The sequence below is a fragment of the Molothrus aeneus genome, chromosome 8, assembly GCF_037042795.1.
Source record: "Molothrus aeneus isolate 106 chromosome 8, BPBGC_Maene_1.0, whole genome shotgun sequence".
Taxonomy (NCBI): domain Eukaryota; kingdom Metazoa; phylum Chordata; class Aves; order Passeriformes; family Icteridae; genus Molothrus; species Molothrus aeneus.
The window spans coordinates 22,261,605-22,278,154 of record NC_089653.1 but is presented as its reverse complement, the minus strand read 5'-3'; the positions used below and the strand labels follow the sequence as shown (position 1 = coordinate 22,278,154).

The following is a 16,550-nucleotide window of genomic DNA, read 5'->3' as shown; positions in this document are numbered from 1 at the left end:
GCTGCATGGGGACCACAGCTACAGGGGGTTGTCCCTCACTGTCCCCTCCCGAGGGCCAAAGACAAGAGTCTCAGCTGCTGTGTGACAACACCTCTTGCACAATACCCTTGACTGCCCCAAATCGTCAGAGAGACTCTTGCTGAGCCACTTGCTGGTGTTGGGGCTGGACAGGATACCTTGGATGGGTCAGGTCCTACCCCCACTACCAGGCCAGGATGGGAGTGTGAGGAGGAGCCCAGGAGTCTCTGCCCTGCAACCCCACAGCAGAGGCCCCTTGCCCAGAGCTGTAAAGTTGATGGAGGGTTAGAGGGAGAGCTTGGGTACTTGCCCACTACTCACAGCTCTGTGACATTCTTGGGGATCCCCTTGGGCAGGGCCTTGAGGTGCTTGTTGCTGCAGCGGACAACTGTGTCGAGACAGGTGCATTCCTGTGGGCACTGTGGCCGGGGGATGCAGGTGGTCTCCTCCTTACCTGCACCAGGCATGGAAAGCCACAAAGTCACTGGGGTCCAGCCCTTGGGTATTGTGTAAGGCCAGATTCAAAGCCAGCCTAGGATGGCTCCCCTCCCATGCCAACCATCCTACTCCACCCCCAAAGCAGGGTGTTGCAGGCAATATCAGTCAGGAATTAGCAGTGCAGGAATTACTCCTGCACCCAGAAATCACCTGCCCCACTGGTGTGGATACAACCAGCCAGCTCAAGGCTGATCAAATTTTCACCATTTTCATGCAAAATGCAGTCACAGGGACAACACAGATAAGGGCACAGAAGCAGGGGCTCAGCCCTGCAAATCCTCCTGAAACATCCTCCTTCACCCATGTCCCAGACACAGGTTAGATGGAGCCTATGCTGAGCAGCCAGAGCAGCTGGCATTGCTCCCCTTCCCTGCCGTGATGCTGGAATCCTGCAGGAAAGGCACTCCTGGGACAACCGTATGCTATCTCGCACTGCTAGGAAAGGCGCAGGATGCAACCCTTCAGTCTTTGACGGGGTGGAGGAGGGAAAGCAGAAGAAAGGATGGTTTGTTTGTAAATATTTTCCAGAGGGCTCAAAAGCTGTTCTAAATTTAAGAAATATATATATATAAAAAGAAGTTTTTCTCCCCACGCACACTCCCTGTCTGCTCCATCTGCCCACCGCCAGCTCCGGTGCATGTGCAAGGCTGAGAAGGGAAGGAGCAGGATGAATCCCAGCGGGCTTTGCCTACACCTCTGCTTCTGTCAGCACCCAGGGCACAGTGTTTGCCAGCATATATATGACCCACCTACATATAAAAGCCTCAAGGTGCAGTGGGTGCAAACTCCTCTTCTGGCTTCAGAGTGGATATTTGAATGCCCAAGGGCTGAGTACCAGGAAGGGAAACTCTTGTATCATTAGGGGAGGGCATTCGGCCCCCTGAGCGACTGCCTTGCCACATGCACATCCTGGCAGCAAGGATGGTGCTGGGACAAGGAGCATGGTGTCATCCTGGGAGGAGCAACCTCGCCTCCCCTCATCCCTGGTGCTGCAGGGCCCATGAGTTACCTTCCTCACACCTGAAGTCAGGGAAAGCCACATCCTGGAGCGGGATCTGCCGGAGGAAGTCAGGGTTTTGGCACCGAGGGTTCCCTGTCACGATCTTCCTCTTGCGCAGCCAGTCCCCCAGCCAGGCCAGCTGGCAGTTGCAGTTGAAGGGGTTGGCGAGCAGGTTCCTGCACACGGGAGAGAGCACAAGGGCAGCACCTGAACAGCCACCAGGCAAGGGCACCTGCAGCAACGTGCACCGGCTAGGGGCATCCCCTGGGGCCCGGGACATACAATGTGGAGAGGGACTGCAGTGTGTCAAAGGCGCCTGGTGCAATTGTGCTGATCTGGTTGTCGTACAGGGAGAGCAGGCGGACGTTGCGCAGCCCTGTGAAGCTGTCATTGTGGATGCAGCTGATGCGGTTGTTCCTCAGCATCCTGCAGAGGGAAGAGAACAAGGGCACCTACAACACAGGCAGGCACCACGGGGGAAACCCACCTTAGCAGTGCTCAGGCTGTGCCCACCTCAGTGCTGGGCAGCAGAATGAGCCTGAGCAAGTCCCTGAGCAGCAAAAACCTGCCCCACCCAGCACTGGATGCAGCCAGCTGGTGGGCAAGGCATCCTGGGCTGGCCCTGCAAGGAGGCAAGGAGTAAGGACATCCCCATCTGGGTGCTCATGGAGGAGAAGGGACTCACAGTGTCCTCAGCCCGTCCAGGCCCCTGAACATGCCACTGCGCACAGACTCCAGCTGGTTGACAGTGAGGTGCAGCTCATTGACAGACGACGCCCCCTCAAATGCCCCATCCTCGATCTCTGACACCTTGTTGTTGCTGAGGTTGCTGTGAAGAGGGAAAAGCAGGCTGGGATGAGGGCTCTGCCTTGACCTCATCCTGAAATCTGCCTCCCCCAGATCCCACTAAGCACCCCCTGATGCCAGTTGTTCAGAGGATTCTCAGGCTGGGACATGCCCTCCATCTCATGTCCCAGTCTGCCCTGGCATCAGGACCCCATGTGCCTTCCCAGCCCTCGGCACTCCTGACATGGCTGTGCCTCCCCAATACTCACATTTTCTTCAGATGTGGGAGTTTCTTGAAAATGCCAGTGGCCTCCAGGATGGAGATCTCATTGTTGTTCAGGCGCCTGGAGTGGGCAGCAGGGAAAAGAGCTCAGGACATGCCTGCAAAGTACCTGGTACAGCCCAAACCCTGAGCCAAACCCCAGTGCCAGAAAGGTGCCTGCTGCAGGAAGGAAAGCAGAGTGAGAGAGGAGACTCTTACAGCTCCGCTGTGGACTGTGGGATGCGATCTGGGATCTTGGTGAGTTTCAGGTTGGAGCACTCGACCACACCAGATTCACAGCGGCATTTTGGGGGGCAGATCACGTCACTGTTGCATTCACTGTTCAGCTGGTAATCCTCTGTCCCTGTGTGATGGTGAAGGCAGCGTGGGCTCCCACAGGCAGAGGTACAGGGGAGTGTGCCTCCCTCCTCTCCCTCTGATCCTCCCACTTGCCCACCTGGTCTCATTTTCCTCCCTAGCTCCCTTCATTCCAGCCCTTGTGCACATATTAGTTTTGTCCATACCCAAAGAAGCTTATCTACAAGGATATTTTTCCTGGGTACACAGGGCACTGCCCTGCCCACCACCCTCCTCCAAACAAAACTGGACCCTGGGGACACTTCTGCACCCATCCAGGTAATGGCAGGATGGGAGATGCCACAACACATCCTGGTACTCAGTGGGAAATGAAGTGTGGTTCTGCTGGGCCAGGCCACGGGTCTGTGGCACAACACCCCCGCACTCAGCCTGGCTAAAAGGGCACCATGCACACACCCATGCACATGTGTGCAGCTCCTCTGCTCACCTGGGATGAAATACTGCTCTTTGGCTGCAGGAAAAAAAACAACACATCAGCCCTCTGAGCGCACAGACACCAGGCTGGGACAGGGCTGGGGACAGCTGTGCTGCAGGATGCCTGTGACAGGGCTGGGGACAGCTCTCACCCGAGCAGCGGAACTTCTTGCTCTTGATCTGGCCAATGCGCTTGTTGGCCAAGCGCCGGGGGCTGGCACAGCGGGCTCCGCTGGTCTCCACGGGGTTGGCACGCAGGAAATCTGCCAGCCACTTCAGGTTGCAGTCACAGATGAAAGGGTTCTGGGCCAGGTGCCTGTGCCAGGGACAGCGGGTGACACACCACCAGGAGCAGTGGGTGACACACTGCCAGGGACAGCAGGTGACACACTGCCAGGAGCAGGGGGTGATCAGCAGCTCCAGCCCTGGAGATGCTTTTCCCCCAGAGGCTCTCCTGCCCAGCCACGGGAGCTGGAGTGAACACTCACAGAGTCTGGATGGCCCGCAGGGAGGTGAACGTGCCTTTGGCCAGGCTCTGGATCTTGTTGTCATACAGTGAGAGCAGTGAGAGGTTCTGCAGATCCTGGAAGGCATCAGCCCGTACACAGTTGATCTTGTTGGCATTGAGAAGCCTGGCAGGGAGGGAGGGATGTGAGTCTGGGGACACCCCTTCACTGCACCATGGGTGCTAGGGACCTCAGTCCTGCTTCCCTGTGTCCCTGGAAAGCATCCCACACAGCCATTGGTGCCTTACAGCAGCTGCAGGGCAAAAAGTCCTCCAAAGACACCCTTAGGGAGGTCTGTGATCTTGTTGCCATACAGCACCCTGGGAAAGAAAGGCTAGTGTGAGAGACCTGGAGGGACTGGTGTGGGCCATGGTTAAGGGGTACAGCATCCACCCCATCCCACCCACACCAGTGTAGACACTTACAGGGAGTTCAGTGAGCGCAGCCCCTGGAAGGCATCAGGGGCGATCTCCGAGATCTGGTTGTTGCTCAGGTCTCTGAAACCCAAAGGGAGAAGGTGGCCTGGTCCCCTCTTCTCTTGTCCCATGTCCTCATCCTTCTGCTCGTTCCAGTGGACCACCCCCAAGACCCAATATACAGAGCTGGGGTTATCCAAGACCCCCTCCCAGTGCTGCCATATGGGGCACCCGTGTCACAGCAGGTGCCCCACGTCTGTCAGCTCTCAGCAGTGGCCAGCAGGGTGAAGGGTGCTGGGGTTCAGGGTGAGCTGGCAGAGGCTGCACACTTACATCCTCCGCAGCTTCTTGTAGGGTGAGAAGGCTCCTGGGGGGATGGACTTGATGCCGTTGAGTTCCAGGCGTCTGCAAAGAGAATAGGGAGACATGAGGGCTCTAGGACTTGGCAAACCCCAGAACCCCACTGACAGAGCTGGGCCTGCAGGACTCCTAAGGTTGCAGTAAGTTACCCCACAGGAGTGGAAATATTCTGCCCAGAGATAACTTGCATCCTGTGGCTGGGGCTTTCTCCATCAGGGAGAGGTGCCATGTGTGGGGAAACCATGGTGGCTGGGGTGGAGGAAGCACCTCTCTTCCTCAGCACCTTGGGTTTGGGGGTGCCTGCTGCCTCCCACATGCTTTCTGCACTGTCCCAGCAGGGGCTCTGCACCGTAATTGGATTCCTCTAAGGAGATTATTTCTCTATTTACATTTTTAATGCAGCTAAATCCAGGGCTAAATCTGGGCAGAGGGAGAGAAGGGCAAGGAAGGCCTGCTAGCCTACGGAGTGGCTGAGCTGCAGGGCTTGCTCCTGTGTTCCCAGTGCCTTGAGCCACCCAGAGCCCGGTGGTGATGGTGTGGGGCCATACTCACATCTCTGTCATGGTCTCGGGCAGGTTGGCGGGGATGGCCGTCAGCCCCTTGCCCCGGCAGTCCACAATGCCATTGCTGCAAGTGCACATGGCTGGGCAGGAGCCGGAGGACAAGCTGCAGAGCTGGGCATGTGCTGAGTCCGTTTGTCCTGCCAGGGAAGCAGCCAGCATTGGAATTGCAAAAAGCTGAGCCAGGCCAGTATGTGGCAGCAGCCTGAAGAAGGGATCCTGTGACAGCTCAGTATACAGGGACAGTTCATGGCACCCCTGAGTGGGTGCATAAGATCTTGGTGCACCCCAACCCCCTGCAAAAGCTCCAAAGGCACAGACTGATGTACTGTCACATGGATAGGGTGGCATTGTCCCCATATTGTCCCCTCACCAAGGACTGTGCTGACCTGAGATGAACCCACAACATGTGTTCTGAGGCTCTGAGCTGAGGCACATGGCAGGGAGTGGAGATGGGCTGCATTGGTGGCAGAAGCCTTGTCCCCCTGGCCCATGTCCCTGCCCTGGCACCCACCACCTCCTCTGCCCCCTCACCGGAGCAGCTGAACTCGTTCTTTTGGATCTCAGCCACGTTGAGGCCGCGAAGCTGGGCGGGAGCAGCACACTGGGTGAAGAGCCCGATGGTGGGGCGCTGGCGCAGCCACTGTGACAGCCAGGCCAGGTGGCAGTCGCAGAAGAGATGGTTGGAATGCAGGCGGCTGCAGGCAGATGGATGGAGCTGTCAGCAGACACAGGACAGCTCCTGCCCACCCCATTGCCCTCTGGATACCCCAGCCTGGCTCGTCCCAAAGGCTGGGGGGATTCAGAGGGAGATACAGAGGGGCCAAAGAGCATCTGTGACAGTTGCCAAGGCCGCCTTGCTTGGCAGTACTTGGGGATGCTCTGCAGGGGTGTCCCCTCCGTTCCCTCACCATGGTGCTGTCCCAGCACTATTGAGACACCAGCACCAGCAGCAGAGCTGGGGACATCCCACTCTAGCCTAGGAGGCCACTCCCACCACCACCACGGCCCTGGCACTCACAACGTCCGCAACTTGGGCATGTGGTTGAAGCTGGACACAGGAATTGAAGTGATATTGTTGTTATTCAGGGTCCTGCACGAAGACAAAGAAGGGCAAACAGGCAAAGAAAGTCAGGGCAGACAGGCTGTAAATAGGCACGTGAGATGGTCTAGGTGGCACTAATCCCTGGGAGCAACCTAGCACAGGGTGAATGGATGGAGGACTACAGGCTGGGGACAGCCCAAACCCCCAGCAGGACTTGCTGTCCTTCCCAGGCATCTCCTCTCCACAGCCAATGGCACCCAGGTGGCCCTCAGGGGCAGGATCAAGCCCTGGAGCACAGCTCTGCAGCAGTTGTACCAGAACCCTGGTCAGCCCCTGCTCATGCCCAGGGAGAGATGGCATGCTGGGGATGTCCCTGCAGCTCCTCAGTGAGGGGGGACACTCAAGGACACCCTCATCCTGCATGGGGTTGCAGACTGGAGGCTCCAGCCGTGTCCCCAGTCACTTACAGGACCTCCAGCCCCCGCAGGGCACGGAAAGCCCCATCCTCGATGCAGCTGATCTGGTTCTTGTCCAGTTGCCTGCAGGAGAAAGAGAAAAAAAGGGAGAATTGTTGGGACAGCCCAGGCAGGGAGCAATCAGTGCTCCTGATCTTCTGCTGCCTGCTGCCACTGGACATGACCCCAAACTCCCGCATGACCAACACTGCCAGGACTCACAGGTTCTTGAGGTCAGTGGCCCCACGGAATGCTTTCCTGGGGATGGCCTGGATGAGGTTCTCACTCAGGTCCCTGCAGAAGAAAGAGGCAGGAAGGCAAATGGGCAGTGCCTGCAAAGTGTGATGTCCCGTGGGAGCAGGGCATCCACAGGCAGGGGCACGCCCTGGCACTCAGTGATCCCTCGGGGACTCTGACAAACTAATTTGGCTCAGGTCCTTGGCTGACCAGTGTTCTGCTGGCTGTCCTGAGGCAAGTCTGACTCCATCCATGGTGGCTCAAAGTAACTGGGGCTCCCTGGGCACTGCAGTCCCTGGCTCTGACAAGCAGAGCTGACTGGCACAGCTCTGGGAAAACCCTCCATACTTAAATGCTCTTTGACTGCTATAATTACAGGTCCCTGCTGATTAACTGGTAATTACACTTAGTGGCTCCAGGAGGCATTCCCATGGAGCCTGACCTGCACTTCAGAGGGTACAAATAATCGGGTCATTATTTACTTCATCACTGTAGGATACTGTCTGTGTAATCACCTGCTCTGTAATGCCAGGGCATGCCAAGCCAGCAAGGGCTCTGTGTTGCAGGGCTGGCAGCAGGTCAGATCCCCTATCATGCCTGGGCTGGCTTTTAAAGACTATGAAGACCACAAATCTCACTGCAAGCAGGGTCTGGGTAGACTGACTCAGCTGTGGGAAGACCTGATTGTTTTATTTATTCTCCATGGCTCCCAAACAGCCATTCCCTCTCCCACCCTAATAGTGAGCAGCTCCTCTGAAATTGGATGGCAACTGCATTGACTGCTCCCATCCTGGGGTGCCAGCATAGTCCTGCTACAGCCACCCCTGGGGCAGGAGGTCAAGTTCCCATCTCCTTCCTGGCAGAGGTAAACTGAGGCACAATATAGCATTTTTCCTATACAAGTCCATGGATGAGTGAGGAGGAGGACCAGGGTATCCTACACAGATTAAATGTCCCCAGAATTACACAGGCCACACAGACACCTCATCCCCAGCCCCAAGAGGTAGTTTAGGGTGTCCATAGATATCAGCACTTCACACATAGTGCTCACCAGCTCTCCTTCAACATAACAAAGCCTGTTTGCTATTGATACCCCACAGCTGGACTGGGTCAGGATGGAGGCACAGCATCCAACTTCCTCCCCATGCCCTCATTTCCTCCAAAAAGTGGGCTCAACAAATGGGCACAAGCTGCTTGCAAAACACCAGGAGGTCTCCAAATTGGGACTTCACCGCAGCTGAAAGCTTCACTAACACAATGAGAAAATGTCCTCAGAGGGAAGCACCAGCATTACTTGCACAGCTGCATGAGGAAAAGGAAAATGAAAGGACAGTGGGCTTGCCTAGCCCTCCAGTAGAATGCCTGACCACCAAGGAGATGCTATACAGTCCAGTGTGATGCACCAGCCCCTGCCCCCGCACAGTTCGTACATCACTCTGGCTCACTCCTGGGAAACAAACCCGGCTGGCAAAGCATCATTGCCGGAGCAGTGGAAGGGAGATGTCGCCCCAGGAACTGCCCAGGCTTCTGGAGAAGGACAAGCCCAGCTCCTCTGCGAGCAGCAGGCGCAGTTTCGCAGCAACCCACGTGGCGGCACTGCCAGGCTGCCCTGCTGTTCGTGCTGCCTGCGCCGCCTGCCCTGACTGTGCCGGCTATTCCCAGTACTCCGCCCGACCCGCCCACGGGGGATCAGGGTCCCTCACCCTCTCCAAAGGGAAAGAACCGGACACCTGCAGCAGCGTCCAATTGTCCAGCACTCCTTCAAATACAAACATCTTCTCCTCATACTATGCTGGGGATGTGATGAGTCTGGGGACCCCGAGGAATTGCACTGACTTTTCAGAATAAGACAGCATTGCACCAATTCCTCTTTTCTCTTTTAGCTCCCACAAGGAATCCCTTAGAAAACTCCTAGGAAAAGATAGCAACTTTTTTACATGGGCAGACAGTGATAGGGGGAACAGTTTTAAACTAAAAGAGCACAGTTTTAAATTAGATGTAAGGAAGAAATTCTTTACTGCGAGGATAGCAAGCCACTGGAACAGGTTGTCCAAAGAACTTGTGGATACCCCATCCCTGGAAGTGTTCAAGGCTAGGCTGGATGGGGCACTGAGCAACCTAATCCAGTGGGTGCCATCCCTGCCCATGGCCAAGGGTTTGAACTAGATGATCTTCAAGTTCTCTTCCAACCCAAACCATACTCTGATTCCATGAACCCTCCAGGTGCATTTCATCAATCTTTCTAGCAAAGCACGCAGTGCACCGCGTTCCTTCTTGGCAGCTGCCTGTCCTCCAGCATTAAACCATCACAGAGGTGAGCACCACACTTCAGTGCTCTGCACCCCTCTCCCAGGGGTGCAGGTCCTGTCTGTGACTTGTCTGGCTCCCCCATGGAAAGCTCACTCCCATTTCTCTGCTTGGAGCACATGGGAGTCCCAGTGTGCCCAGGGAGCAAACCCAAGCGTCTGTCTCCAAGCTGCTCATTTGCAGCTTGCGACGGAAATGCTGCTCGAAGGTTGCAACTGACTTTGCAAGGCTTCTCCCCTTCACAGCTTTTTGTGACAGTCCCTGATGAAGTGCTGCCGTGGGGGGTACCGAAGCCAAGAGGGACAGACGCTGGATGGGAGGGTTTCAGCAAGGCCCCGGCACCGGGCTTAGATTACATTGCACAATTACACAGCTGACGACACCAGGACAAACACATGCTTTGCCTGTGGAATCCTCAGGCCCCGGCGTTGGAACAAGGCACGGCCCCTTCCCTCCTGGTGTTTCATAGCTCCCAGCTATGTTTGCTTTACACTTTGGCGCAGAAGAAACAGCAGATGGCACGGCTTCTCCTCGCCCCGCTGTGCCGCTCGCAGCACCCACGGCGGCTGCACTGGTGCCACCTCATGCCCCACTTGAATACAAGAGTGTCACTGCCATGGCACGTGGAGCACCAGCTTGCAGTGCTGACCACAGGCACTGGCAGGTCTGACAGGCCTGCCGGGGACCTGCTGATGGATAGGCACAGAGAAGGGGCAGTTGTCACAGTCACCCTCACTGCCTCTTCTGGTTCCACTTCCAGGTATTGTCCTCAAACTCCAAGTTAAAGAGTTCCCGGCTGTTGAATCCAGGTGTTTACCAAACAGCCAGCCCATTCACAGTGCTTGTCCTTGCACAGCACAAGGTACAGAGGGCTATGGTAGTCCCAGGGGCGCAAAGGGAAAGTATAACAGGGGGTGAGGACGTGATGGAGGACACCTCTGTCAGTACACTCACCTCCCACATGGATTTCTGACCCAGCAGATGCCTGTACAACAGCAGCAGCCAGCTCCAACCCACAGCTGTGTGATGGCAAGAAGGCAGGCACCCACTTTTCTTCCAAGTCCCCCAAAAGCCTCATGGCCAGCCTATATCCACACAAGTGCACCCTGCCGGGCAGTGAGGGGGATGGTGGCAGTCAGGGACCGCGATTTCAGGAGCTTCCCTGCTCACATCTTACACCCGGCTGCTCTGCCCCATTGTGTGTGTGACGGCTGTCAGATACTCGCGGTACCCCTAGCGAGGCAGGAGGTGTCCCGGCGCTGCCTCTCCTGGCAGCCAGAGCCCCATCGCACCGCCCCGGTTCCCGGGGAGCCTCGGCGAGGAGCCAGGCGCGGGCGCGGCCCCGCGGGGCTGGCAGGGCCTCGGCGGCGGGAGCCAACCCCCCAGCGCGACGCCCTGCCCGGCGCTTAGCGGGGCGCCCGAGCAAAACTGTTCGACATGGCTTCCCAGTGGGGAGCCCACTCAGGCAAACAAACCCCGGCAGCCTTAATCTCCCCGGCAAGAGCCCGCCGGGCCGCAGGGCGGGCGAGAGGGAGGGGGCCGCGGCGGGGCTGCGGCGGCCGGGCAAGGAGGCCGGAGCTATTAGCACGCTCTCATTCTTTTGGCTAATCCTGACTTCACACTTTAACCTGATTGAGCCTTGTTTGGCGAGCCGGCTCCTTGCGCGCCGTGTGAGGGGATTAGGGCCGGACGCAGCGGGGCGATAATTGCTTCCAGCGGCGCTGGCCCCGCGTCCGCCGAGCCCCCCGCTGCCAAGAGCGCCGGGGCGGCCTGGCAGCCTCCGGCGAGGCGCGGCCCTCGCCAGGCGGCCCGGCTTGGCAGCGCCGCTGGGCTGGCTCCACTGCTGGTGAACAGGTCCAGCCTGCCCGGCGGTAGCAGCCACGCGGGCACCTTGTCCGGGCCAAGGCTGCAGCCCGTGTCATGTCCCAGGCACAGCGGCGAGGGCTGCGGGCCATGCTGTGCCAGGTGACTGACTTTCCACCCTGGCAGTGCCAGCATGCCAACTCCAGGCAGGTGAAGTGCAGGGGGCTGCTCCTCTCTTTACCTTGTTTCCTCCCCAGCATCCAAGCTGGAAACCCATTATGAGGGCTTCAGCCTCTGCCAACCCACAGCTCCCACAATGAAAATGCACGACACTGCATGCCCCTGGCTCACATACCAAGCACTGCTGCAGCAGCTCTGCTCCACCAGTGCTGACACCAATCACTGCGGGCACCAGCTCAGCCACAGCAACCATCCACCAAGCCTTGAGCAGACAAGGCAACCAAAGCCACCAGCCCTGCAGAGCATCGTGTTTCATGCTGGAACAAGTGCGCCCTGGATCCCAGCCTCACCTCATTGGTGCCATGCCAGAGGCAGCTGTGCCAGAGCACAAACAGCATTTCCCCAGCAAGGACTGTGGCACCTGCAGCTATTAAGCAACCTCATGTCTCTCACATCACCCTGCACATGCTGTCTGTCCCAGCACAGCCTGTCCAGGGGAGAGGGATGAGCAGAGACAGGGCTGACAGCTGTTCACACCATCACCTTCACTGCCTGACAGGTGACAAGGGGTGAGCTGAAGGGACAGTAAGACTCCTGCATTACAAAAAATCAATAGACTAATCAGCACTTGCATTAGTAGAACAGCCCAGAGTCTCCCAAGGGTTCTGCGCTCCCTGTTGCCACTTCAGGGCAGGAGCTGCTGCACCCACTGCTTGTGTCAGCATCAGCACCTGCAGCCCTGTGCTGGGGGAAGTGTCACCCACATGTCCACAATCCCACATGTGGCTACACAATCCACTTGAGGTGATGCACACAAGTCCCCAGTCGTTCAAAGACCCAGTGCCCAAGGAGGAGTGTCCCTCAGGGAGCTGCTTGCTGGAGATGGGGAGCAGCCACCCCTCCTCTGCATTAGCAGGATGCCAGGGCAACAAGGCAGAATTTTGTCCGCTGTGTCACCTGCCCCAGTCCCCAGTGTGAGTTTGAGCAGGAGCCCACAGCCTGTCTCAGGTTCAGGTTGCCGTGGCATGCCCCCAGCATTATGTCACACTGTTTGATTTTTAATGGGCTCCACTGGCCCAGCTGCTGGCACCGCTCCATCCTGGCCAAGGGAGATGGACAGACTGCCCACTGCCCCCAGCCCATCTCACCCCACTGTCCCCAAGGTCACAGCCTGTGTGCTACCCACCACTGCCTGTTGCTGCCTGCCACCCACTGCAACCCCAGCCCTTGGGGCTGAGGGTGTTTGCACAGGACAAGGTGGGATGGCAGATGCTGACGCATGGTTACAAACAAACCAAAGTGTAGAGGGGTGGGCTCAGTGCGAGCCCCTGCCACTCTGGAGAAACATGGTGGGGTTTCTGGAAAAGGCCCTTTGGCAGGGGGCAGAAGGGGGAATGGGAAGGAATGGGACAGGGCACAAAGCAGCATGGTGTGGGGACAAGGAACATTATTTACTGCTTTTCACAATGCTAGAACAAGGAACGACCAACACAATCACAAAGGCAGGCATACAATCACAGCTAAGAGTGAATCCTCCAAATTAGAAGTCCATGCATCTCTCAGCCACAGCCAGCTCAAAAGGAAAATTAATAGAAGCCAAGTGCTGAGATGCACCTGCCAAGCCTTGCTGTGGCAAGAACACCTGCAGGTGGATGCTTGGGAGCTGAGTCCTGCTGCTGGGAGACCAGCTGGGCACATCTCTGTTAGCACCACCCTGCCCAGTGCAGGCTGCATGGACAATGGCTCCACCACTGGTCTGCTGGTGGGGACTGTCACCCACCAGGAGTCACTTCTGTCACCCTGTTTTAGCGGCAGGCAGAGATGCACAGCCCTCTGCTTCCCAGGGCAGTATGGGGGACATCAGCCTGGGGCCAGGGCAATGCTGGAATGCCCAGCCAGGGTGGGGTATCAGGATCCTGGCTACGATCTCTGCCTGTCACTCCTGTCACTGCCCCCTCCTGGAAGAGGGGGACAGTGAGCTGGAAGTGGGGGAGGGAGGCGCTGCTCCTACAGGGGTTCAAGGGGGAACAGCTGTTTGCTGTGAGCAGCATCCCAGGCTGGGCGGGGTGGCACAGCCCTCCCTGCTGGCAGCCGGAGTGGAGCGGCTCATCAAGCAGCCCCAGCCGCCAACAATTACGTGCTGAGTAAATCGATGGGATATAATTGGACTATTAAGATCTCATTATCCTCCAAGCTCTGGTTGCCACAGCCCGCAGCGAGCTGGGGGAGACTGCAACCTGCAGCCACAGAAACTGCCTCCTGACACACACAGCCTTGATGGGCACTGGGAAAGGGTGCATGGAGCAGGGACAGGACAGACAGAGGGGACAAGAACGCTGGCAGCAACCAAATCTAGTGCAGGAGACATCTCTGTGGCACTGTGCAAAGGCAGGGTGGTATCCCTACAGGGGTCCTAGAGATTAAGACAACCAGCCATCCTTCTACCAGCCTGAAAGCCACCACTAACCTCTCCTGCCCTGTGTTCTCATTGCTCCACAGTGAGATGGGCAGTTTGGCCTCTATATGCCCTTACATGCATATCTCTACCCCATTCCTACTGGAAAGCAGGGCTCATGTCCCCACCTGCAAGATACAGCGTCCTTATGCTCTGAATCACCCAGGCTGCCCAGCCCTGAGTGTCATTTTCCCCGTGCGAGGGCTGTGTACCCACATCATCACCTGCTCACACACCACCCATGGTGGCTGATACGATTCCAGGCCATGGGGCAGTCCTCTCAAAGGCACCAGCATCCTCAGCATCTCTTGGCACCAGGTCATATCCACTGTGGTTCAAGTGAAAGTAAATAATCACTTCTCTTAGGAGAGCTGACCCAATCCCACCTGAGGCTTCTTGTAATATTTCTTTTCTTCTTATTTTCTCAGCACCAGTGAAAGCAATGCATCAGAGCTCCTCCTTGCCAAGCCTTATACATAAGGACAAAACAATCCTTTGCTGCAGCAAGGCAAAACACAACTTGACACCACGATGTGCTGAGTGTCTCAGACCTCAGTGATACAAGCCCTATCAAAAACTTCTGCCTGTCCACTGTGTCCACACAGTAGAGTGCAAAAGTGAACAGAGCAGGGACCAATGCTTCAAGCATACTACCCTGCCTTCCCCAGGCTTCCCAAAGTGCCGTGCTGACCCCAGGCTCTGGCCCTGCTTCTTTCCCTCCCAGGAGATGCAGATGCTTCCAAAAACATTAAAGCTGGGGAGGTTTGTTGCTTGGACAGACGAGCAGAGCATATGTAAAAGCCAACATATGCTCATGGCAACAGTTAGTGAGAGGAGTCCCAGCCCCAGTGTCGTGGTGTTGATTTAGCAAAACATTTCAGGGTGTGCATAAATCTCAGTGGCTTCAAAGGGACACTGCTGACCATGCCACAACCCGCTGATAGCAGCAATTGACTCTGGCTGGTATCACCCAAGGGTGCCACCACGGTGTCAGTGTGTGCTGAGGGGACACCCTGGGGATGCTGAGGCATGTGGGTCCATGCACTACGGGTAACACCAGCAGCCCCTTGTTTGGGCATTGGGGAATTTGGGGACAGTGCAATGTCCCCAGTGAGTGGGTGATCTGTGCCAGGAGGGCACTAGCAGGGGCCAGGCTTTGCTGAGCAGCTCTGCCAGGGCAGCGCATGGGCAGTGGCTCCGGTCCAGCCCCAGCAAGGATCAGCTCCTGCGTGGGCTGAGCTGCAGTGCCAGAGCTGCGGACTCGGCCTCTGTGGGAAGGGGGATGCTATGGGAACAAGGGGAGCTGGCCAAGGAAAAGAGGGAGGGTGGGAGGGAGGGGGAATAAAGCATCTGCTACGCACCCTGGAGCCTCTTCAGAGATTGAAACAAGTTAAAAGCAGCAGCTTTAATGGAAACACAAGTGAAATAACAAGCTGCAAACCCTGCGTGCCTGTCACCGCCCCCTCCCCACAGTGTCCCTTTGTTCCTGCAACCTCGTTATCGGCAGGAAGGGGAGCTAACACGAGGCTAAGGCATCGCCATCAGTTCCCCCGCGCCCCAAAGTGCCTTGAGGGAGCCACAGCTCCTTCTGTGTCCAGTGCCCTGTGGTCTGGCAGAGCCCAGGGGAGTGTCCTGCAACCCACCTGTGGGAGCAGCCAGCCTGTCATTTCCTGCAAAAGGACCTCCTCTGTGGCTGACAACCCCGTTCTCACTGTCTGCTGGGGGAGGGTTCTTTCTCTCCAGCGTCTGGCTGGACACTGAGCGTTAAAACTGCACCTGCCTGGCTCACAGCCCCTGTGTCCCACTGCCACTGGGACCCAAGGCACCCAGCCACTGGCCCCATTGCTGCACAGCCTCCCACTTTTCTGCATCCCTGCTTCTCATCACTTCCAAGTCCCCTTAGCCCTGATGTTCAGCAAATCTTTTCTCCTCCCTCTTTTCATGTTTTTGCTTCTCTCTTACCCTCTAGTAGTGGGAAATCCCTGCATGAACCTTCCACCAAAGCATGTTTTTCCAGCTACCACACTACCCTCCAGTCTGTGCACCTGCCTGCTTCACATCTGCATACCTCAGCTCATTTCAAACATGTTTCCCAAATGCTGCAAATAAAAGGCAGAGAGACGTCCCTTTCCCCAGGGCTGCACATCAGGCCTCCCAACCCCGCAGAGGGAAACTGCTGCCCAGAGCGTAGCAACTCAGCACTCACAGACCCACATGTTCCAGGATGTCTCAGCAGCTCCAGAGCCTGGGACAGAGAGAGCTGAGGGTGGTGCAGGGATTTGCTAGACCATGTGTGGTTCTACCTCCAGCAGACAGCAGTGTGCCACAGCAAGACCCTCCCTGTAGCTCTGTGACAGTTAGGACAAGGTCAATCCCCCCTCACCCCATCACAACCCCATGCATAGCTGTGCCATGCCCTGAGAAGTGCCAGGCTCCAGCCCTGCCTGCCATGCAGCCTGTGCTCCCTGCCTGGCAGCTCACACCCGAGAAGATACCCCAAACTCCATGCTGCAGCACTCATCCAAGGTGTAAATGAAAAAGCAAATAGCTCTTCTGGCAAGCCAGCCCTGAGCCCTGTGGGGAGTTGGCTGCAGCTCTGGTTAGCAGGCTCATCCCCTGGGTTTGCAGCACTGCAAAGCCCAGAGCTAATTGACTCCCAGGCTCTGAGGCTTTTAATTGCTAATAAGTGTGAAGCCAGCCCTGCCAGCCCTCCTGGATTCCTCCGAGGTGTGAATGAGGCTGAGCCAAGCTGAGAATTGCATCCCGGCTGTCCCAGATCTGTCCCAGATCTTGGTGAGCCAAGAAGTGATGCTCTGGATCTGTGATGCTGCTCCTCAGCTTTACAGGTCCTGGGACAGCAACTGGCCTCA

General features: G+C 57.0%; 1 protein-coding gene across 2 annotated transcripts in view; it reads right to left on the bottom strand.

Annotated features, from left to right (window-relative positions):
* The window catches only part of SLIT1 (slit guidance ligand 1), a 60,491-nt gene that overhangs the window by 10,035 nt on the left and 33,906 nt on the right, over positions 1–16,550 (bottom strand). For both annotated transcript variants that reach the window (XR_010783989.1, XM_066554294.1), the window contains exons 5-21: positions 6,921–6,992; positions 6,711–6,782; positions 6,220–6,291; positions 5,733–5,896; positions 5,191–5,338; positions 4,612–4,683; positions 4,288–4,359; positions 4,111–4,182; positions 3,845–3,988; positions 3,509–3,672; positions 3,370–3,393; positions 2,784–2,928; positions 2,572–2,646; positions 2,202–2,345; positions 1,799–1,942; positions 1,526–1,692; positions 340–472 (exon numbers count right to left, since the gene is read on the bottom strand). Coding sequence is in view for 1 of the 2 variants with exons in the window: in XM_066554294.1 (XP_066410391.1) it covers positions 340–472; positions 1,526–1,692; positions 1,799–1,942; positions 2,202–2,345; positions 2,572–2,646; positions 2,784–2,928; positions 3,370–3,393; positions 3,509–3,672; positions 3,845–3,988; positions 4,111–4,182; positions 4,288–4,359; positions 4,612–4,683; positions 5,191–5,338; positions 5,733–5,896; positions 6,220–6,291; positions 6,711–6,782; positions 6,921–6,992 (1,884 nt within the window). In the remaining variant the exon portion in view is untranslated. The remainder of the gene's footprint in view (positions 1–339; positions 473–1,525; positions 1,693–1,798; positions 1,943–2,201; positions 2,346–2,571; positions 2,647–2,783; positions 2,929–3,369; positions 3,394–3,508; positions 3,673–3,844; positions 3,989–4,110; positions 4,183–4,287; positions 4,360–4,611; positions 4,684–5,190; positions 5,339–5,732; positions 5,897–6,219; positions 6,292–6,710; positions 6,783–6,920; positions 6,993–16,550) is intronic.